Source organism: Arvicanthis niloticus, chromosome 14 (genome assembly GCF_011762505.2).
Source record: "Arvicanthis niloticus isolate mArvNil1 chromosome 14, mArvNil1.pat.X, whole genome shotgun sequence".
NCBI lineage: Eukaryota > Metazoa > Chordata > Mammalia > Rodentia > Muridae > Arvicanthis > Arvicanthis niloticus.
Genome location: NC_047671.1, coordinates 63,681,736 through 63,705,982, shown reverse-complemented (window position 1 = coordinate 63,705,982; position 24,247 = coordinate 63,681,736). Strand labels below are relative to the sequence as shown.

The 24,247-nt window shown below is 37.8% G+C and overlaps 1 protein-coding gene across 7 annotated transcripts in view; it reads right to left on the bottom strand.

The window, feature by feature from the left end:
• Nol4 (nucleolar protein 4) overlaps positions 1–24,247 on the bottom strand; it is a 337,582-nt gene that overhangs the window by 247,052 nt on the left and 66,283 nt on the right. For 5 of the 7 annotated variants that reach the window (XM_034518207.2, XM_034518208.2, XM_076912933.1 and 2 more), the window contains exon 2: positions 9,223–9,372. In XM_034518207.2, the coding sequence (XP_034374098.1) occupies positions 9,223–9,372 (150 nt within the window). Of the gene's footprint in view, positions 1–8,247; positions 8,311–9,222; positions 9,373–24,247 lie in introns of all 7 variants that reach the window. The other 2 variants (XM_076912936.1, XM_076912934.1) reach the window with 2 other exon arrangements.

The following is a 24,247-nucleotide window of genomic DNA, read 5'->3' as shown; positions in this document are numbered from 1 at the left end:
GATATTCATAGAACATCTCCTGAGTACCTTGTTACTTCAGCGGCAAACTATTCTTATATTGAATCTATGGCAAAAAATGAATCTCTCTCTCTCTCTCTCTCTCTCTCTCTCTCTCTCTCTCTCTCTCTCTCTCTCACACACACACACACATACACACACATACACACACATACCCCAGGCCTCATAACACCACACACTATTCACACATACCACAGATATATCCCATATAGCATACATACCCACAGACACACACACATACCACACACACGCACACACCACAGACACACTATACACCACACACACACACACACAACCAGACCTCACTACACCACACACCACTCACACATACCACAGACACATACCACACATACACACCACGAATACTCTACACCACACACACACAAAACTACACCATACATCACTCACACATACCACAGACACATACCACACAGACACACTACACACACAACACAGACATACTATATACACCAGACCTCACTCACACATACATATTGTGTGTGTGCTCACACACACACATAGTATATTCATTTTATTAGTGTGTCACACCTACAAAGAAAATTTTCTGAGAAATGTACTTAATTTTTCTGGTTTTTTTTTAATGTATTTATTCCCTTTACAACCCAATAGCCCTTCTGCTCCTCCCAGTAACCCCTCATGCAGGTCCTTCCCTTGTTTCTCCTTCCCCTTCTCTTTCAAAGCTGTGTTTTTTCTCTTCAGAAGGAGAAGATCCCCTCTGGATGTCAACACCCCCTAACATCAAGTCAACGTGGGACTAGGCACAGCTTCTTCCACTGAGGCAAGACAAGGCTTTCCATTTAGGAACATGGGATCCACAGACAGGCATGTGGGCAACAAGGGGCTTAGAGACAACCCCTGATCCAGTTGTTTGGTGGAGCTGCATGAGGACTAAGCTGTTCATCTGTTACATGTGTGCAGGGTCCTAGGTCCAGCCCATGCTGGCACTTTGTTTTATGGTTCAGTCTCTGGAAGCCTCTAAGAGTACAGGTTAGTTGACCCTGTTGGTCTTCCTATGGAGTCCATTTCCTCTTTGGGTCCCCTCAATATTTCTCCCAACTCTTCCATAAGACTCCCAAGCACAATCTAATGTTTGGCTGTGAGTCTCTGTATCTCTTTCTATTGGCTACTAGGTGGAGCCTCTCAGAAGACAGTTGTGCTAGGTTTTGTGCATGTCCTTTTGGGTCTGGGTTACCTCACTCAGGATGATGTTTTCTAATTTTATCCATTTTCCTGTGAAATTCATGATGCCCTTGTTTTTAATGGCTGAGTAGTATTCCATTTTGTAAATATACATTTTCTATATTCATTCTGCAGTTGAGGGACATCTAGGTTGTTTCCAGTTTCTAGCTATTATGGATAAATATGCTATGAATATAGCTGTTTTATCACCATGCACAAACTCAAGTCCAGATGGATCAAAGACATCAACCAAAAACCAAACACTCTTAATCTTTGTTAAAAGAACAGAAAATGGGAAATAACCTTCAACTCATCAGTACAGAAGACAACTTCTTGAACAGAGCACCGATGGCTCAGGCACTATGGCAAAAAATTAATAAATAGGACCTCAATTGAAAACTTATAAATCAAAGGACACTGTCATCAGGACAAAACAACAGCCTACAGATTAGGGAATGAGCTTCACCAACCCTACATCTGACAGAGGACTGGTATCCAAAATATATAAAGAATTCAAGAAGCTAGGTACTGGCAATCGAAATAACTCAATTTTTAAAAATGGGGTACAGAGCTAAACAGAGACTTCTCAACATAGGAATCTTGAATTGCCAAGAAGCACCTAAAAAGTTTCGTTTTTAGTCATCAGGGAAATGTAAATCAAAACAACTCCAAGATTACACTTTACATCCATGATAATAGCTAAGATAAAAAATTCAAATGACAATACATGCTAGTGAGATAGTGGAGAAAGGAGAATACTCCACTGCTTGTAGAAGTGCAAACTTGTATAATAACTCTGGAAATCAATTTGGCAGCTTCTCAGAAGATTGGGAATAGTTCAACTCAAAACCCAGTCATATCACTTCTGGGCATATACCCCAAAGAGGCTTCACCATCCACAAGGACACTTGCTCAATTTCTGTTTTTTAATCTAATGATCTTATCCGAAAATAATGTGTTCAAGCTTTAAAAGGTTTCTTCCAAGGATGAAGTTTCTCTCTTTTTAGGAAACAGAGATGTTTGAAAGAGAACACCAAGCCTTTCTAATTTCATCATAGAGACAAAGTTCTCCACATGAATCAAGGGCCACCTTACAAAATCTAGAGAAGACAAACACAGTGCGGTCCACAGCTTCATCCAAGTGTTGTCTCATATTCCTTTGCTAAGCCTGTTTTTAACCAAAAACATGTTTAGCTGCGTAATTTATTCTCACTAGAACACAGGGCTTTCACATAAGCCTAGGGGTCAATGGTTCAGCTCAAATGAATTGAGTTCTAAATTCTAAACTTAGAGTACTATGATAAGAAAGAAAAATATGCTTGGGTTTCATAATGGTTTATTTCAGTTGCCATCCTGTGGATACCTAAAATCTCCTGGGACAGGGGATTCTGGGAATGAATGACTTCCCTTCTATGGGTGGCGCAATTCCCTAGGATGGAATTCTGGACTGTGTAAAAAGACAAAGTGGATTAAACACAGCATTTACAGACATGTGCTTCTGCACTGTGCGTGGGGTGTGAGTAGCTTCTTCAGCTCCTGATGTCTTCCCTTCCATGCTATGATGTACTGTACCCTTAACTTGTAAGCTGAAATAAAATCTTACTCCTTTGAGCTGTTACTTTGCAAATTTATCAGAGAACCATGAAAAGAAGCTAATACAAAAACAAAGCTTTCCTGATACTAATACCATAAGTGTATTGATCATGTCTTATTTTATCAGTGCAATATGGAAACAGCCTTGCTCCACTGTGCTTTGGAGCATAGGAACAGAAAAAGGCCAATACTGAAACTCACAACATCTTACTGTCTTATGCTTGTGATCTCTAAGCATCTTATGCTTAGAGCAGAGATTGCAAAAAAGTAATAAATGAAAAAACAATGGAACCTATAGGCTGGTCATGATTTTAAGGTCAAAGAAAAGTTGCACTGAAAAGCCCTGACACCTGTTGCTCTGGAACCTAAAGAAACTTAGGAAGCTGCACAGACATAATTCCAGTATAGCCTAAAAAATGTCTTTAAAAAAAAAAGTGGGGGAAAAGGACAGTCTGTTGGCATAGGAATATTTAGGTCTTTCTTCTTTGATTACTATTTAAAAATCACACAAATCACACAACTGTGAAAGCACACCACATACCCATTTCATCATCATCATCATCATCATCATCATCATCATCATCATCATCATCATAAGCAGCAGCAGCAACATCCCTATGTTACTCTAGATAACAATGCAGGAAATCTCATCTACCCCTGAGTAATACTTGTCAGTCAATCTGCTTTTCTGAAGGCCAAGAGCATTCCATGTGCTCTGCCATGGCTTGTGTGAACCAGTTTGCTCTACTCTAGTGAATATTTCTATTTTTTTGTTCTCAAGGACTGCAATGGCCTCACATGCTACCATCATTTTGTAAGCCATTTGAATGATAACTGGAATAAAGCCTTGTCCTGTTTTATTCATGAGTCAGCAGCTTCTTAAGCACAAAAGATTTTGAATACATTAGGACTTATTATGGTTTAGCTTAGCTTAGTTTTTCCACACCGAAAAGGCTATAAGCTTGCCATTCATCATGAATGTACAAGAACTCTGAGAGTTTTACATAGTAAACTAGTAGAATTAAATATAGGTTAAAATATCCTTTTTAAAGGCAGAGCTATGACATCAGCAGATATTTATCAAAAGAATAGGAAAAACTGATGTGAAGAAAGGCTTAAATTATGTGTTCTGTGTACTATACAATAAATGTTTCTCCTACAAGTTGTCAGGAAAGGAATGAAGTCTTTCATGAGTATGCTATCTCTCAGAGAGTTCTCCACATTCATCAACCTGCACAAAATTCATGTCTCAGTGGATCAAATACCTATACATAAACCTGGGCACACTAATTCTAATAGAAGAGAAAGTGAGGAATTGTCTTAAACGCATTGGCACAGGAGACAAACTCCTGAACAGAACACCAATGGCTCAGGCAGTAAGATCAACAATTGATAAATGGGACAAAAAACACCTTACAGATGGTGTCTGTAAGACAAAGGACACCATCAATAGGACAAAACATCAACCCACAGAATGAGAAAAGATCTTCACCAACCCTACATCTGACAGAGGACTAATATCCAAAATATATAAAGAACTGAAGAAACTAGACACCAACAAATCAAATAGCCCAATTAAAAAATGGGGTACAGAGCTAAACAGAGAATTGTCAGCAGAGTAATTTTTAATGAATGAGAAGCACTTAAAGAAATGTTCAGATTCCTTAGTCGTCAGAGAAATGCAAATCAAATGACTCTGAGACTCCGCCTCACACCAGTCAGAATGTCTAAGATCAAAAACTGAACTTACAGCACGTGCTGGGGACGATGTGGAGCCCAGGGGACACTCTTCAATAACACACAGGATATCAAACTTGTACAACCACTTTGAAAATCAATTTGGCAGTTTTTCAGAAAATTAGTAATAGTTCTACTCCAAGACCCAGCTACAGAACTCCTGGGCATATATACCTAAAAGATTCCCCAGTCTACCACAAGAACACTTGCTCAAATATTTTCCTAGTAACTTTATCCATAATACCTAGAAACTGGAAACAACCTAGATGCCCCTCAATAGAAGAATGGATTTTTTAGAAATGTGATATATACCATCCCAGACTTAGAAAAAAAACATATTATATACTCACTTACAAATGGATGTTAGCCATAAAGTACAGAATGATCAGACTTTAATCCACAGGCTCAAAGAAACTAAAGAATAAGAAGGTCCCAGGGGAGGATGCTTGAAAAGAATATAAAATAGATATCAGAGTTGGATAGAGGGAGGAAATTGGGTAAGTGATGAGGTAAGGAGGGGGACCAGGATGGCAATCAGGTGTGGGAAAGAAGGATGACCTGTAGAAGGCTGGCAGAGGGAAAGATGAGGCATCTCTGGGACTAGTGTGAGACCTGAGACAAGGGAGGCTCTTGGGATTCTGTGGGGGCAACTCTAGGCGGGTTCTCTAAAATGAGATCTTCCATTCTCATTGACAGCAAGTCTTTAAAGAGCAGGTTTTTTGACTGATAAGGGAGGGAAAGACTTTGTTTTTTCCAGAAGTGTAGCTGCTTTTGAGGTATATGTGCTGCTGTGAACAAACTCCCTTGCAAGCTCTTACTAACAAGCTTAAAGAAACTCATTCAGTCATCAAAGAAAAGGATGAGAAAGTAAAAGTGGGAATCATGGGAAACAGGGAGGGGACAAGAGAGGATAATTGGTGAGAAAATATGCTTGGATTATATTATGTGAATGAATGAAAAGGTTATAATGAATTTCATTATCAGGTATAACTAAGATATATTAAGAAAGTATTTCAAAAGCAAAAAGCCTGTTTTAATATATTTTAGATTTAACTGATAAGTCCCTGAAAAAACAATGGTAAGCAAAAACTAATTTTTGAAATATTAAAAGTTGTTATCTTAAGACTTTAGAACCAGAAAATCAAGGAACTGAAAGTCCCATAACCTCCTTGTTTGCACAGCTGAGTTAGGCGACCTGTCTTGCACACACCCTTCTAGTAGAATCCCAAGGACTGATTGGGTAGAGAAAAAAAATAGCATTCAGCACAAAGTCAACATGTGTCAAGCCATTTATATAGGGGAAGCCATTACTACACCACACACATCACTACCTCTTATCAAAGGCAGAAAGAAAATGTAATTAATTGCCTGCGACAGCACAGATAGCAAATCAATGCTAACCTTGAGTTTTAGAACTATGTCGGTCTGGCTACCAGCGGTTCTTTTTCTTTTTACTGAAGCATATGCTCACTACCATGAAATAAATAAATGTCATTACTGTCATGTGTGTGTGTGTATGTGTATGTGTGTGTATTGATTAAATACTACTAATTAGTACAAACTACTATATACTAGCTTGTGATGAAGTAGGTGTGGCAAAAGGCACTTAGGAACAGTGACGTGTCATTCTGGAATCATTTAGGTCAAAGTTAAGTACACTTAAGCACTGGAGAGCAGGAGAACATTCTAAATTACAAATGTATGTTATTACTGTATCATTAATTTTGAATTACTATTACATATCACTAAAATGTATTTCTGCATTCAAAATTACATACAAAGATGTATTTTAAGCTCACACATAAGTGCCATTTAAATGGTCCATAATGTTATTGTAGATAATTATAAGTCGACTCTAGTCAAATTCATTACAGGAAACACATCCATTGCTATAGTAACTATTAATATATAAACTTATTCAAATAAAAGAAAATCCTAAAAATAATGAATAACTGCTTAAATAATTATAAAGACCTTAGATATTCCAAAAATGTGTCATTTTGTGGATTTTCAGAGCTTGTTAGACTATACACCTTCCAAATTTTCTTTAGCCAAATCAGATTGAAATAAACTGCAATTGGTATAGCGCCTAGATATTTCAAGGAATGATTTACTGCAGATAGAAAACCAAATAGCATTCAATAGTTAATTCAATATTAAAAGATCACCATTTCCTGCCGAGTGGAAACATAGAAGGAATATTTGCAAAAAGGCAAAGTAAATAAAATGACCACTAAATCTATGGATAATATTGTTAACACATGGTATGCTTTCATGATTAGTTCTTCAAATATGGTTTCTTAGCTATGTAGAAAGGGAGAAAAGAGTCAAAGAACACAGCTCTGCACGCTCTACGTGCTAATGTGTTAGAAGTAAGACGGAAACGGAAGCCTAGTTGGATCCCTTATCATTGATTGCGTCAGGTTTCAAGCGAATGAAGCCAGTGGTAGTGCTGAGAACTAAGTTCTGGCCTAACAGCCTCGGACTCCGGCAAACCTATGTCATTCCGTTCCATTTGTACTTTAGCTTTATGCTCCACTGATTGCACATTTATATTAATTTTATCATTACGTTCCACTCATTGTCTAGTCACGTGCCTAGTTTTACTGGCACTATAGAAGTTTTTTTCCTACATTGAATTACAGCTATATAAAATGGAAAAATTTCCTAATTAAAATTCATTTGAGAGGGATCACTAGGAAGAGCTTAAGTTAAGAAGAACTTTGCTGATATTAGTTCATAGAAATAAAGCTTTAAAGTGGAAATAAAAGTTAAGCCTAAGGAGACAGAGGATCATCTAATGAGCCATTCTTAAGAGGAATCGGGTATTTTGGTGCTGTTTGGAGTTTTGAGGTTTTTGCCCAACCCCACAATGCAGAAAATGTTTCATGAAATATTGATACTAAATTGTATGTGTTAGAAACACAGTTACCAATTCATTGTAAATGTTTAGTATGAGTAATGGACATAAATTAGATTATCCGCAGTCATTTATGTAAATGTGAGGGAAAAGCTTGGATCATGCTTCCATTTGAATTCAAGGTCTCCTGATAAATTCAGTTTAAAAGTTAACTTATTTCAAATTGCTTTTGGTACCTAAGGGTTAGGTGACTAGCTGCCACTACAAACAATGAAGGTACTTTCCTCTCATTTGTTTTTTTGTTTGTTTTACTTTGGGTTTTTATTTTCATTCAATACAATTGAATTTGTATATTCCTGTTACACAAAATCCTGTCAAGTTCACATAGGTAGTTCATGAAAATGCATTATCCCAAAAGTTCACTGTTAGTTATATTAGTATACCAAGATATAATTTTTTTGTATTACTATTCAGAGGAGCAGTGCTGGTTTAGCAGACAGGAGGAATGGGTATTTTCAGTAATATTAGTCTACATAAAATGTCTCAAGACGCTTGGTCACTTTTGTTAGTCATGGTAAGGATGTCTCCTGGGGTGCATAGGTCAAAAGGTAGTTTTTGTGGCAGAATTATATAAGGAAACTTACATTGGGGCTGCCCACAAACCATGCAATTTAGAAACAGCCAAGAAACAAAACCTTATAGAAAGAGGGATAAATAACATTGTATTAAGGGTTATTATGCAACTACAAAGACTCAATATGACCCTGGCAAGATAGCAAAAAATAGTTATGAAAAGAAGCTATTTCTTATGCTCAGAGCTAATTTTCAAACATATGTACCTGTATTTGAAACTTTGAGCATTTCACACATTTTTCTGTATCTGAAAAAAAAATGGATCCAGACTGATATTGTGTATCAAGATAGCTGAAAACAGTTCATATAACGGTAGCCAAAAGCGAAGTTCAATACGAATTCATAAAAAGAACAGTATCCCCACTGCTGAGAAAGCTCTTACAATGTGCACTTTGCTTGTACTGGCAAAAGGTAATTACTCTTCAATTTTGCTAGAACGGGTAAAATATCTATAGTAATATGGTTTAATAAAGTTTTAATTAAATAAAATGTAGATTAAAATGTATATATCAAATTGTAGGTTTAATTAATAACTTAAGAACTAAAATATAACTCCATTTTGACAATATATATCCCAATATCAAATAGTTAAATATATCTTTCACATAATTTACAATAAAATTATATATTTCAATTTTTAAAAGCTCAAGGGCATGGTATTATGAAAATAACATATTTTAATATGTCATTCATGAAAATTAAGACTTATAAATTAACATAAAATAATGTATGTTTTTCTTATCAATGTTGCTATAAAATGGAATAGAAAATATATAAATACATTGGTATGACTTTAGATGGAAAAAATTGAATGACTGTTAAAATGTTCTTATCTCCCAGCACATAATTTATATATCATGGCACATTGAACATATATTTCAAATATGCCGTCCTCTGTATAGGTATATAACTGGGAATATTATGTTTTATATATATTTAAAGAATACAATGTAAGAATTCTACAGACAGGCTTAAACTTAATGCAACAGACTTACGAACCTATGACTAAAACAGCCAATAATAAATTATGGCGTTAAGTACTTGTTCTGCCCTGATGTGATCAAATCAAGGCTGTGCTACATGTAAGGTACTACTAACTCTTTGCACTCATGTTAACATGCAAACATAGTAACACGACTCAGAATGCATGCTTCCTCTCTTTCTCTCTCTCTCTCACTTACTGCTTTGTAAGTTCTCTTCTGCCCAGCGTGTTTCCGGATTTGTTCTCCATTCGGCCCTGTCTCCACATGCATAGAATAGATGATGTCAAAGAAATCTTCAACCACAGCTACTCGCCGTAATGACAGCTTCTCATCAACTCCTATGCCATCCTGGAGATGAAAACAACACATCCACAACAAAAAAGAACAAAAGAAACAAACAGAAACACATAAGATTAATGAAATTATTTTCACTTAACAGATTTAGTTGATTAAACCAAAATATTTTTGTAAAATGAAACAAATCATATCCAAGAAAAATTTTAAAAGTGCTTTAATGAAGTTCATACTTTTTTCTTCTTTCTCAAGAATATTTTTTTTTTTTTATGTAGCCCAGGCTGGCCTTCATCTCTCATGCCCACTGCAGACACCACCACACCTAGCAATCCCATAACTCTGTATTCTTCATACTAAATTATAAAATGCTAGCAAAAACATGGTTAATGGTAAGTAAATCGTTTATTCACCAGTTCCATCTTTTGGGTTCTTATAATGATTCCTAGGCATCTGCATAACTTAAATTAGATTACATGGTAGCACCTGATGATTTTTACTGTATTTGTTTAATTCTAGATCCTCCTCAATCTGTGAAAACAATATTTGAGTTTCTGAGTCACACCTGCTGTATGTAGAAAATAAAGGACAAAGACAGGGCCTCTACCTCCAAACATCATAACATAAAAAATAAAGACATCTCTAGGCATCTCTCTCCAGGTATTGAGTGGCACATGGGCAAGGAGTTAAAAGGCCATTGTCCAAGGCAGCATTTCTCAACCTGTGTAGTAGCAACCCCTTTGGGATCACATATCAGGAAGCCTGCACATCAGATATGTATATTATAACTCGTGACAGTAGCAAAATTGCAGTTATGAAGTAGAAATGAAATAATTTTATGGTTGGAGTTATCCCACCATGAGGAAATGTATCAAAGGGTCAGAGTCAGGAGGGATGAGAACCATTGCTCTAAAAATACCTGGCATGAACACTGGGTCTCTCAGACAAACACTGCATTATTTTTTTGAGCAAATTACTTCTGCATCTCTAAGTTCAAGTTTTCACAGCTGCAAAATAGAGACAACAGAAGCTGTTTCACAAGAATATTGTGTGTTCACTAAGGGAAATCAGATCTGTAAGCGTATGACCAGTCTCTGTCTAGTCATAAACCCTCAATGAATTCTGACAGCAGTTGTCATCTTAATGATCACATTACAATATAATGAAGGTCCTGTGGGAGCGTGAAGGATCACCATGTCATCTCCTTTTCAGGTAGCTCCTTAGAAGAAAGAACACTTGACATACACTGAGGTTATTAAGTCTTGGCAGAGAGGAGTCCAGCCAACAGTAAAGAGTTGAAAACGGTGCTAAGTCATATTAAGTGGTAGACTTGAGATACTAGAAAAATTAATATTCCATGAAAAAAAGTTAATCTATGTGATGGCCCAACTACACCAACATTCACGTGCACACGTGCACTCACACAAAAGTGTATGCATGAGCACAAACACATAGAGTTCTTAGTGGATCTTGAATTTTTTTAATGTGGTGTAATATGTCCTTGCCACTGTTGCTTGAAAACAACACAAAATAGTATTTCCCAGGAAAAGTACATGTCTTGATTATCCAATAACCAATGGCAAGTTCTGAAAAACAAATCAAGTAATGTAACATAGTCTAAGGAGGAGATACACACATATTGTAAATTTTTGTGTGCATTCATGAGTGTGTGTGTGTCATGAAAACAGAGACCACAAATATGAAAAAAAAATAAGGGTGGGCATATGGGAGGGTTTGGGGAAAGCAGAGGGAAAAGGAAACTATGTAATTTTAATATCAAAAAGGTTTTAAAGATTAAAAATAACACCATAATAGGGTGATTACTCCAAGTGAAAGTTCTAAGTAGTCAATGAGTCTCCAATGGCAACCCTAACAGTCAACATCCCCATTTATTTTTGCATTTAGCATTTTCTTGCATGTAGTCTTTGTATGCAGCAGAGTCTGGAGCAGCAGCTTAAAGAGCTTCATATGTGAGATTGTACAGTAGACTCAGTTGCCTGATGTCTCACCACTACTCAGTTTGAAGTGTACCCTTACATTTTTCCTATGGTGCTGACAAACAGTTTCTATTTTGACTTCAGACATTTCTCATTTTTCTTTCTTAATTTTTATGTTTTTATTTTATGATATATCTTAATTATAATCTTTCCCCTCCTTGAACTTCCCCTAGATTTTCACTTTTCTGTAACCACCCAACCTCATATTCTTTTATTCTTTCTCTTTTAATATTTTTCTTATATATTGCACCCTTCTATAAAAGCTTGGAGCACCCTTCTATAATGGGCTCCTAAGAATAATACCACTCTTCCCTGTGTCACAAGACCAATGCAGAGTGAGAGCTACTTGAAACTCAAGTTACCTGCCTCAAAACACACAGCTTAAAGGCACTGTCTGGGAGGCATAAAATCACAGACCTGTTGTCTGTTAAATACACTACCCTGTACTTCCCATGCTCAGAAAATATCCATTTTCCTACTCTAATACAGTCCACTAGTAAAATCATCCATGAAACTTTCTCTGCTTTTTTACACATCAAAAATTTTGTGCAATGTCTATTTCTGTCTCTTTCCTGGATAACCAAATGTATACTTTACATAATCATTTAAAATGCAGGTAATATAATTTCTTTCTCAGAATCATTTGGTTCTTACCCATTTGCATGGCTAACCCTAAAATTCTGAACTATCAGTATCTGAAAAACCTAACTATTGACAAGCCCTGTATTAGTTAATAGAATTATCAAAATGAGAGAGAGAGAGAGAGAGAGAGAGAGAGAGAGAGAGAGAGAGAGGAAGAAGAAGGAGGAGGAGGAGGGGAGGAGAGGGAGGAGGGGGAGGAGGAGGGAGCACAACAAGGAGGAGGACTTGCTGATATTGCTCTCCAGTGCAGGAAACAGATATTTAAAAAAAATGATTGAATGGTTGCTGAGGCATAAATTTCCCTTACTCTCTATAGCCATTTGTTTAACAAACCAGAACCTTACTCTTTCATAGCATTGGAGGTCTAAAATCATGGTATCAACAAAGTTGCATTCCATCTGGAATCTCTAAAGGTGAACAAATCTCTACTTCTGATTGGTTGCCAACATTCCATGCTTGAGACATTCAGAGCACTCTTCTCTCTTCTGTATGCTTTTCTTTTGCCTGTCTCTCTCAGTCAGAATCTTTATGATGGTATTAAAATCTATTGAGTAGAACTTGAGAAGATCTCCCATGGGGTAAAGTGCTGGATGTAGAAATTTGAGGAGCTGAAATTTTGATTTTGAAATTTTGAAAAGTTGATGTATAAATGTTAATCCCCAAACCAAGTAAAGTCGTGCATAGTGGTATACTTCTATAATGTCAGTGCTCCCGTGATGAGGTGGAAGCCAGAGACAGGGCAAGTCCCATCATGGAGAGGGATGCGGGCATAAAGGCTTACCCCTAGCCAAGGGGTTACCGGCAACTGGGAGCTACTATGAGAGGTGAAGTGAGCTTTCTTTAAGAATACAATTCTCGAAGGGAGAGACGGAGAACTAGAGAGGCAAACATGAAGGCGGATGTTCACATGTCTCCACCAGTCAAAGCACCCTTTCAAAATGTGGGCATGATGTGGTAGTGACACTGTATCCGTTCACCTGGCAGCACACCTACATCCCAGTGTTACCTGTGTCCATGATTGACATAGTGTGCTCGCCTACTCCGTTCTTCATTGGGATCTTGTCTTGTTCCTTACCCCAGTTCCGGGACCTTCCCATTGAAGATTTGCTGATAGTTGATCTCTGTACAGACAGGTTCCTACAAGAGGTATCTGATGAGGATGAAATTATGCCACCTAAACTTCAAGCTGCCTTGGTGCAGATTTTAGAAGATCGAGATGAAGTCTTGTCCCAGGAATGGCAGTTTTCACAAGATGTGACACTCGATTCTCTGGTGTCTAAAGCATTTGTCAGGTTTTCTGTGGAGCTCGTGGGGCACTATTCTCTGAATATGACTGTCACAGAACGTGGGGAGCATGTATTCCAGAGGGAGCCGTTCCAGAAGTCCCACATTTCCCGAAGTGTTCGCCACTTCCTAGATCTCTTCATGGAGACACAAATGTTTGCAGGATTTGTTCAGGACCGGGAGTTTCGGCAAAGTGGAATTAAAGGTTTGTTTGAAGTCCGGGCTCTTCAATATTTGGAAACAATTCCTGAGTCAGAACCCAGTGGGGTGAATAGAATTTTACAGAGTCTTGGAAGCAAAATGAGATTTCTTCATAAGAAGTGAAATCTTTTCTTCATTCTAAGCATAACTGAAAGTGCCAAAGACAGTATTTTTCCCAAGGATCTGGATGCTCTGTAGAGTCCTGTAACGTCCTTGTGATTGTAAAAGGAGAAAGACTGTCGGAGAACTCCTGTTGCTGCAGACCAACTGGGAGCAGTCTAGAACCAGTGCGCCCTCTTCTGATTTGGGGTCTGTTTGTTTGTTCATTTGTTTTTGAGACAGGGTCTTTATATATAGCCCTGACTGTGATGGAACTCACTCTGTAGATCAGGCTGTCCTCAAATCCTGATGTCACAAATCTCAAAGATCTCACAGAGATCTGCCCACCTGTGCCTCCCTAGTGCTGGGATTAAAGGCAGGTCCCACCATGCCTGGGCAAGTTGTTTTTACTTTTTACTGTGGTGTTTTATCTTTGGTTATATTTGGTTTTATCCTTTGGTACAAGAAGCTCTGCTTTGTGCTTAGTCTATGAAAGCAGTTGTCCTTTACAAGAAAAAGACTCAGAAATACTTGGTGTTGCATTTTCTAAAAACAATGCAAAGATGCGATTATCAGAGTAATAAGAGAGAATAATGAGAGTTTCAGGTACGAGAGAGACAGACATGGAGGACACCATGGTCACATGATTCTCATCACAGAAGCATCAGGTTGTTTTAAATTTATGGACCATTTGTGCTTCCAGATTCCAGTAGTGTCACTACTGATAAGCCCCCCTTTGTCCCATGTCCTGTCTTGGAGAATTTCACTCATGTTAGAACTTTAAAAAGCAGATACCATGGAGGAATTCAGGGCCTCCTCAGAACACATGTCCTGCTGAGATAGCTAGCTCCTCACATGTCAGCATTATGCTTTATGGAATGGAGCCAAAATGAAAATGCCCTTTTAAGGACATACTGTCTGTTCATTGAGTTTTGGTGTCTACAATTTGCAGCTCTGTGATAATCTACATGTCATCTTATTCAAGCTTTAGATCAGCTTCATGATGTTTTACAAGAAGCTGGAGTACAGAGAGGCTAAGCAATTCGGCCTGTTACATACAAGATACAGCTAAGCCAAACACTTGACTTAGGAAAACATACAAAGCTGGTTAGTCCTACAGATGTAAATGAACTCTTTATAGTGATGTTTAAAGTTCTCTGTGGGGCACACCAGAGCTTCCTCTCTGCTTTGATGAGACTTTAAACTGTAGGTGTCTAGGCAAGGTTTGTTCCTATGTTGGTCTTTTTTTCTGATGCTGGATATAAAACCCAGAGCCTTCTGTGTGCTCTGCCACACTGGTTATTTTTACATCGGTGTGAGTTTTAGTGTTTCCTAAGCCTATACCTCTTCATCAACCAGATGCTGAAAATCTAAAGTAGTAGTAGTGCCTGGGAAAGGGAGTTTGTCAATGAAGGTGCAGTTTTTATTGGTAAGTGATAGATGTTGAGGTAAATGTCAGTTGTGTTCTGTAACCTTTGCTTAGGGTTTTACCTGGCATGGAAAATATTCATTCAGATTTGGAAAGTTTGTATGTTGTATTGGGATACAACTGACTGACTTGTACAGTATTGTCATTGTCACTCAAGCAAGTGTGTCTGAATGAATCCACTTAAGACTGGTGCTGTGCAATAGAGTTCCTAGATGTGGGTCCAGGGAAGAGAACTGAGCCTGTCTTTTAAAATGTTAATGCAGCTCACCCTAGTGCAGCTCCTCCCAGATCTCTCATTTGCTCTCTTCTTACACTCCAATCTCAATGGAACAATTCATAATCGATTGTGTATAAGATGGGGTAGGAGGGTTTACTGTGGTCAATCATGACTGTCTCTCTGCAGGGAGACTTTGCTTTTGGGAGAGTCTTACCTTCTTACAATCTAAAGCTGCTTCCTTTCCTTGAGTTTGTTGTAATTTGTTTTTGTAAATGTTGTGAATTCTAAATATGTTTGTAAAAAGAATTGTTCAATATTTCTATCAAATGTTTACAGGTCTTTTAATGAATAAAGGCATTGTTAAAAATAAAAAAAAAAGAATATAATTCTCTGGTAGGTGAAGCATCTTACAGTGGATGACTATACAACCAAGAGTACATGGACAGCACAATTTGGAATAGATTTACAACAACAACACTAAACATGAGAGCAAAAAGCATGTGAGAAAAAAAAAGAACATGGTTCTAAGCCAGGTGTGGGTGAAAGAATATGATTTAAGTATACAGTATGAAATCCTAGAGTAATTAATAAAAAAATCAAAGTTGAATTGATTGTGGTGAGAATTTTTCTAAAAATGCTGCTCAAATATGAAATAAACATAATATAAAGTGGTCAGTGTTGGTGAACATCTAAAAAGGACTGAGTCAAACTTTAAATGCACTGGCATTTCCAGAATAAAAATCTGTAATGGGGATTTAGAGACATTAGAATCCACATACATGATGATTAAAATGTTAAATTATACATGGGCTCTGCTGATAATTCTGTAGGAACTCAACATTTATTAAACAGATTTGCCAGATTATTAGCTTGTCTACACAGATCTATACTCAAGGTGATGATGAACTAGCTCTATGCAATATTTGCACAATTATCAATAGTGGCATCTTTACCTGAGCTGTGATCTGTTTTCTTTCTCTCTCTTTCTCTCTCTCTCTCTCTCTCTCTCTCTCTCTCTCTCTCTCTCTCTCTCCTCTCTCTCTCTCCTTTTGAGGGTATTTTATTACAGCAACATAAAATAATTAGTACATCAGTATATTATAAATTGATGCCCAAAATCATGCTGAGTCAAAGTATTAGAAAGAATACAATTATCTTACATTTTCTTTCAATATGTGAAGAGATAGTTATGCTCAATCAATAATAGATGAACAGCTACACTCCCTAAATAATCCAAGATTTTGAGCATTTGTATCTCAAGTTTCTCAGCTTAGTTATATGCACTTTCTTCTTCTGGATACATACTCATTGCTAAGGTTCTTTAGGATAGAAACCTCTTCCACATTTACATACTTAGAGTGTGCATTTCTTCTCTTTGACTGTCTCATTCTCGGTTGTACTTCCTTGTTAATCATGAAGGCTTTTGTTTTGTTTTTCATTTTGTTTTGTTTATTCCAAATAGATTGTTTTCATACAATATATCCTGATCACAGTTTGTTCCTCTGGTCATCCCAGTTCCTCCCTATCTCCCGCCCTTCTGGATCTGCTCTTTCCTGTCTGTCTGTAGAAAACAAACAGGTCCCCTTCAGCCCCTCGCTTGGTCCTTTTCACTGGGGCAGACTTTAGCTGGTCTGCTCCCATGAAGACAACCTATCATGACCCACCCTAGAGGAACCACTGCACTCAGAGCGTGTGAAGATGCTGGACTCCCAGGGGCTCTAACAAGCCCAGAATGAAAGGATTTTAGGATCCCAGAGGCACCCTGAGTCCCAGGAGCTCTTTCAACCAGGATCTCAGGATCATACGATCACAGAGACAGCTGGACTCTGAGGAATTCTGAAACAACCAAGGTAACAGGAGAGACAGGCTCCAGTCAGAGACAGTGAGTGCAGGTAGCACTAGAAATAACCAGATAGCAAAAGGCAAGTGCAAGAACATAAGCAACAGAAACCAAGTTACCTGGCATCATTAAACCCACTTCTCTCATCATAGCAAGTTCTGGATACACCATCACACCAGAAAAGCAAGATTCAGATTTAAAATAACTTCTCATGTTGATGATAGAGGACTTTAAGAAGGACATAAACAACTTCCTTAAAGAAACACAGGAGAACACAGGTAAATAGGTAGAACCCCTTAAAGAGAAAACACAAAAATACCTTAAAAAATTGCAAGAAAATACAACCAAACAGGTGAAGGAACTGAACAAAACCATCTAGGATTTAAAAATGAAAGTAGAAACAACAAAGACATCTCAAAGGGAGACTACCCTAGAGATAGAAAACTTGGGAAAAGGATCAGGAGTCATAGATGCAAGCATCATGAACAGAATACAAGAGTTAAAAGAGAGAATCTCATGTTCAGAAGATACCATGGAAAACATTGACACAACTGTCATAGAAAATTCAAAATGCAAAAAGCTCCTAACCCAAAACATCCAGGAAATTCAGGACACAATGAGAAGACCAAACCTAAGGATAATAGGTATAGATGAGGGTGAAGATTCCCAACTTAAAAGGCCAGTAAATATCTTCAACAAAATTATAGAGGAAAACTTTCCTAGCCTAAAGAAAGAGATGTCCATGAATATACAAGGAGCCTACAGAACTCCAAATAGACTAGACCAGAAAAGAAATACCTTCTGTCACATAATAATCAAAACATCAAATGTACAAAACAAAGAAAACTACTAAAAGCAATAAGGGAGAAATGTCAAGTAACATATAAAGGCAGACCTATAAGAATTACACTGGACTTCTCACCAGAGACTATAAAAGCCAGAAGATCCTGGACTGATATCATACAGACCCTAAGAGAACACAAATGCCAGCCCAGACTACTATACCCAGCAAAACTCTCAATCACTATTGATGGAGAAACCAAGATATTCCATGACAAAACCAAATTTACACAATATCTTCCCACAGATCCAGCACTTCAAAGGATAATTGATGAAAAAAATCCAACACAAGGAGAGAAACTACAACCTAGAAAAAGCAAAGAAGTACTCTTCCAACAATCCCAAAAGAAGATAGTTTCACAAACATAATTCCACCTTTAACAACAAAAATGACCGGAAGCAGCAATCATTTTTTCCTTAATATCTCTTAATATCAATGGACTCAATTACCCAATAAAAAGATGTAGACTATCAGACTGGGTACATAAACAGGACCCAGAATTTTGCTGCATACAGGAAACTCATCTCTGTGAAGAAGATAGACACTACCTCAGAGTAAAAGGATGGAAAACAATCTTCCAAGCAAATGGTCCCAAGAAACAAGCTGTAGTAGCAATTCTAATATCAAATAAAATCGACTTTCATCCAAAAGTAATAAAAAAAAATAAGGAAGGACACTTCATACTCATCAAAGAAAAAATCTACCAAGATGAACTCTTAATTCTGAACATCTATGCCCCAAATGCAAGGGCACCCACATACATAAAAGAAACTTTACTAAAGCTCAAAGCATACATTGCACCTCACACACTAATAGTGGGGGATTTCAACACCCCACTCTCAGCAATGGACAGATCATGGAAACAGAAACTAAACAGAGACAAAGAAACTAACAGAAGTTATAAACCAAATGGATTTAACTGATATCTATAGAACATTTCATCCTAAAACAAAAGATTATACCCTTTTCTCAGCACCTCATGATATCTTCTCCAAAATAGACCATATAATTGGTCACAAAACAGGCCTCAACAGATACAAAAAGATTGAAATACTCCATTGCACATTATCAGATCACCATGGTCTAAGTCTGGTCTTTAATAATGACAAAACAATGGAAAACTCACATACATGTGGAAATTGAACAACACTCTACTCAATGATGACTTGGTCAAGGAAGACCAGAGCCATTACAAGGTCCCCTTTAATTACTGGAGGTCAGGCCTCTATCCCCGCCTTGGCAAGATTAGAATCGCCACTACCCTTCTATACTTGGAGAAGGGAGGAGATGTCAGGGGCAGCCCTGCCTATACACTGAAGGCCTAAATTCAGCAATAGGCCTGACATACATGCCTGCTAACACTTGTGTCTCTGTGGAAAAACACTGAAACATATGGCTATAAGCTATTGTAAACAGGCAGCTTTTGAGGAAATTTACCAGCCTGAGCAGTCATAAACATTGTAAATAGGTAGCCTTGGCAGATAATACCAACTTAGATAAGGATAAATGATTCATAGGCAGAGTCATAGTGACCTGTCCCCTGAACCTTTACCCAGCTGATACCCTGTTCTGAAAGATATCTGTACTCCCCCTGAATACCTATGCTCCTGTGTCATCCTCTTCCCCACATCCTGCATTTTTTGTTTATAACCCCTGTGTTAAAAAGTAAAAATTATGATTTGATAATTTTTTTAAAAAGAGGAAAAAACAAGAAATAAAGAAAGAAATTAAAGACTTTTTAGAATTTAATAAAAATGAGGACACATCATACCAAAACTTGTGGGACTCCATGAAAGCAGTACTAAGAGAAAAACTCATAGCTCTAAGTGCCTACAAAAAGAAACTGGAGAGAGCATACACTAACTACTTGACAGCACACCTAAAAGCTATAGAACAAAAAAAGTGAATACACCGAAGCGGAGTAGATGGCAAGAAATAATCCAACTCTGGTTTGAAATCAACCAAGAAAACAGAAAGAACTATACAAAACATCATCAAAACCATGAGCTGGTTCTTTGAGAAAATCAACAAAATAGAAAAACCATTAGCCAGACTAACCAAAGGGCACAGAGACAGTATCCAAATTAATAAAATCAGAACTGAAAAGGAAGACATAACAATAGAAACTAAAGAAATTAAAGAAATCACCAGATCTTACTACAAAGGCCTATACTCAACAAAATTGGAAAATCTGGATGAAATGGACAATTTTCTAGACAGATACCAGTTACCAAAATTAAATGAGGAGCAGATAAACCACCTGAACAGTCCCATAACCCCTAAAGAAATAGATGCAGTCATTAAAAGATTCCCAACCAAAAAAATTCCAGGACCAGATGGTTTTAGTGCAGAATTCCATCACACCTTCAAGGAAGACCTGATACCAATTCTCTTCAAACTATTCCCCAGAATAAAAGCAGAAGGAACAATACCCAATTCATTTTATGAAGCTACAATTACACTCATACCTAAACCTCACAAAGACCCAACAAAGAAAGAGAACTTCAGACCAATCTCTCTTATGAATATTGATGCAAAAATACCCAATAAAATTCTCGCAAACCGAATCCAAGAACATATCAAAATAATTATCCATTATGATCAAGTAAGCTTTATCCCAGGAATGCAGGGATGGTTCAATAGTCAGAAATCCATCAATGTAATCCACTATATAAACAAACTCAAAGAAAAAACACATGATCATCTCACTAGATGCTGAGAAAGCATTTGACAAAATTCAATATCCCTTCATATTAAAAGTCTTGGAAAGATCAGGAATTCAAGGCTCACACCTAAACAAAATAAAAGCAATATATGGCAAGCCAATAGCCAACATCAAACTAAATGGAGAGAAACTTGAAGCAATCCCGCTAAAATCAGGGACTACACAAGGCTGCCCACTCTTATACTACCTATTCAATATAGTACTGGAAGTCCTAGCCAGAGAAATTAGACAAGAAAAGGAAGTCAAAGGGATACAAATAGGAAAGGAAGAAGTCAAAATTTCACTATTTGAAGATGATATGATAATATACCTAAGTGACCCTAAAACTTCCAGTATCCCGTGGCATAGGCACAGAAGGCAGCTATCATCCTTGCAGCCATCTTGAACCATATACCCTGACAAGAGACTTGATTACAATAGCCTACAACAGCTGAGCACACTCTAATAACATCTTGTTTTATATACCCAGGATTTTCCCTTGAGTGTATGAGATTTAAAGGTGTGTGACTTAAGGGCATGACTTAGAGATCAGATTTAGAGACAAGACCTAAGGGCATGACTTAAAGGCGTGGCTTAGAAGTGAGACATATAAAAGGCAAGAGGCAGACAGAAGAAATTATTATTAAGTATTAGGCACTTGTACTTGGTAGTAGGCACTTGAGACAGAAGACAGGCATTAGACATTACACACTTGCTCTACTCAAGACAGGCACTTGGAAGAGAACTTGGAACTGGGAAAGAGACTAGCAATTTAGAACTAGGATTAGGACTTGAGACTTGGTTTCGAAGCCCAGAACCTGAGACTTGGTACTAGGAACTAGGGACTTGGAGAGAAGAAGAGAGACTGAAGAATAAACAGGATTGAATCACACTCTGTCCGGTCTCCATCTTCAAGTCCATCCTCTCTCTCTCTTGCTGAACCCCGACCCGAGGACTGGAGCAGCTTGGGGCAGGACAGGCTCTAACAGTTTAGCCCCCAAGGCTTTCGGCAGTTCGGATTCCAACAATGACAGAATGGTCCATGACATTTTGGCCCCCAAGCATGGGGCAGAGCGGTTCGAAACATTTTTGCCCCCAAACTTGGGACAGTGTGGTTCTTAACAGTAGCCTTCCTCTATTCAAAAGATAAACATGCTGAGAAAGAAATTAGGGAAATGACACCCTTCACAATAGTCACAAATAATATAAAATATCTTGGAGTGAATCTAACCAAGCAAGTGGAAGATCCAAGCAAGAAAGAAATCGAAGAAGATCTCAGAAGATGGAAAGGTCTCCCATGCTCCTGGATTGGCAGAATTAATTTAGTAAAAATGGCGATCTCGCCAAAAGCAATCTACAGGTTCAATGCAATCCCCATCAAAATTCCAAATCAATTCTTCATAGAGATAGAAAGAGCAATTTGCAAATTCATATGGAATAACAAAATAAAAAAAAAAAAACAGAATAGCCAAAACTATCCTCAACAATAAAAGAATTTCTGGTGGAATCACCATCCCTGACCTCAAACTCTACTACAGAGCAATAGCGATAAAAAAAAAAAAAAAAAAAAAAAAAAAAAAAAAAAAAAAAAACCTGCATGGTTTTGGTACAGAGACAGGCAAAAAGATCAATGGAATAGAACTGAAAATCCAGAAATGAAATCACACACCTACGGTCACTTGATCTTTGACAAGGGATCGAAAACCATCCAGTGAAAAAAGGACAGCAATTTCAACAAATGACGCTGGTTTAACTGGAGGTCAGCATGTAGAAGAATGCAAATCAATCCGTTCTAATCTTCTTATACAAAGCTCAAGTCCAAGTGGATAAAGGACCTTCACATAAAGCCAGATACACTGAAACTAATAGAAGAGAGGGTGGGCATGATCCTCGAATACTTAGACACAGGGGAAAAGTTCCTGAAGATAAAACCATGGGTTATGCTCTAAGATTAAGAATTGACAAATTGGACCTCATAAAATTGCAAAGCTTCTGAGAGGCAAAGGATACTGTCAATAGGACAAAACAGCAACCAACAGATTGGGAAAAGATCATTACCAATCCTACATCCAGTAGAGGGCTAATATCCAATATATACAAAGAACTCAAAACTTTAGATTCCAAACAACCAAATAAACCTATTACAAAATAAGTTACAGAGTTAAACAAAGAATTCTCAACTGAGGAAACTTGAATGATCAAGAAGCACCTAAAAAAATGTTCAACATCCTTAGTCATCAGGGAAATGCAAATCAAAACAACCCTGAGATACCACCTCACACTAGTCAGAATGGCTATGATTTAAAAAAAAAAAAAAAAACAAAAACAAAACCTCAGGAGATAGCGGATGTTGGCAAGGATATGGAGAAAGAGGAACATTCCTCCATTGTTGGTGAGATTGCAAGCTGGTACAACCACTCTGGAAATCAGTTTGGCAGTTCCTGAGAAAATTAGACATAGTATTACCTGAGGACTCAGCTATACTGCTCCTGGACATATACCCAAAAAATACTCCAACATATAACAAGGACACATGCCCCACTATGTTCATATCAGCCTTATTTATAATAGAAGCTGGAAAGAACCCAGATGTCCTTCAACAGAGGCCTGGATACAGAAAATGTGGTATATTACACAGTGGAATACAACTCAGCTATTATAATCAATGACGTCATGAAATTCTTAAAGAAATGCATGGAACTAGAAAATATCATCCTGAGTGAGGTAACCCAGTTTACAAAAGAACACACATGGTATGCACTCACTGATAACTGGATATTAGCCCAAGATACAATTCATAGACCACATGAAGTTCATGAAGAAGGAAGACCAAGTGTGGGTACTTCAGTCCTTAGAAGGAGTAACCTAATACTCAAGGGAGCAAATATGGAGACAAAGTGTGGGACAGAAACTGAAGGAGGGACCACCTGGAGACACCCCCCCCCCCCCACTGTGCAATCAACAAAAGCAGACGCTGATGTGGATGCCAGGAAGTGCAGGCTGACAGGAACCTGATATAGCTGTCTCCTTAGAGGTCTGCCACAGCCTGACATATGTTCACATCCAACATTGAACTGACCAAGGAGTTCCCAATGGAGGAGTTAGAGAGAAGACTGAAGGAGTTGAAGGGATTTGGGGCCCCATGGGAAGAGCAAACAATACCAACCAACCAGAACTCCCAGGGTCCAAATCATCAGCCTGGGAGCACATAGGGAAGAACCCTTGGCTCCAGCTGTATATGTAAGGGAGGATGGCCTTGTCAAGCATAGGTGGGAGAGGAGATTCCTGGTCCTGTGAAGGCTGGATGCCCCACTGTGGAGGAATTTGAGGGTCGGGAGGTGAGAGTGGGTATGTGGGTGGGGGCACACTCTCATAGAAGCAGGGGGAGGGGGAGGGGGATAGCGGATATCTGGGGGAGGAATGGGGAAAGGGGATATCATCTGAAATGTAAATAAATAAAATATCCAAAAACCTTAAACATGCTTTGAAAAACTAATAATGTGTATCATATAATATAGTAATAATGATAGTAATAAAATACAACAATAGGTTAAAACAAAATAAGCACTTTAGAATACAACAACAACAAACACAGCAGAAGTAAGAGTCCCCAAAAGGCACAAGAAACAAGATACAGATGCAGAGAGCCACTTATTTTCACACTCAGGAATTATATTA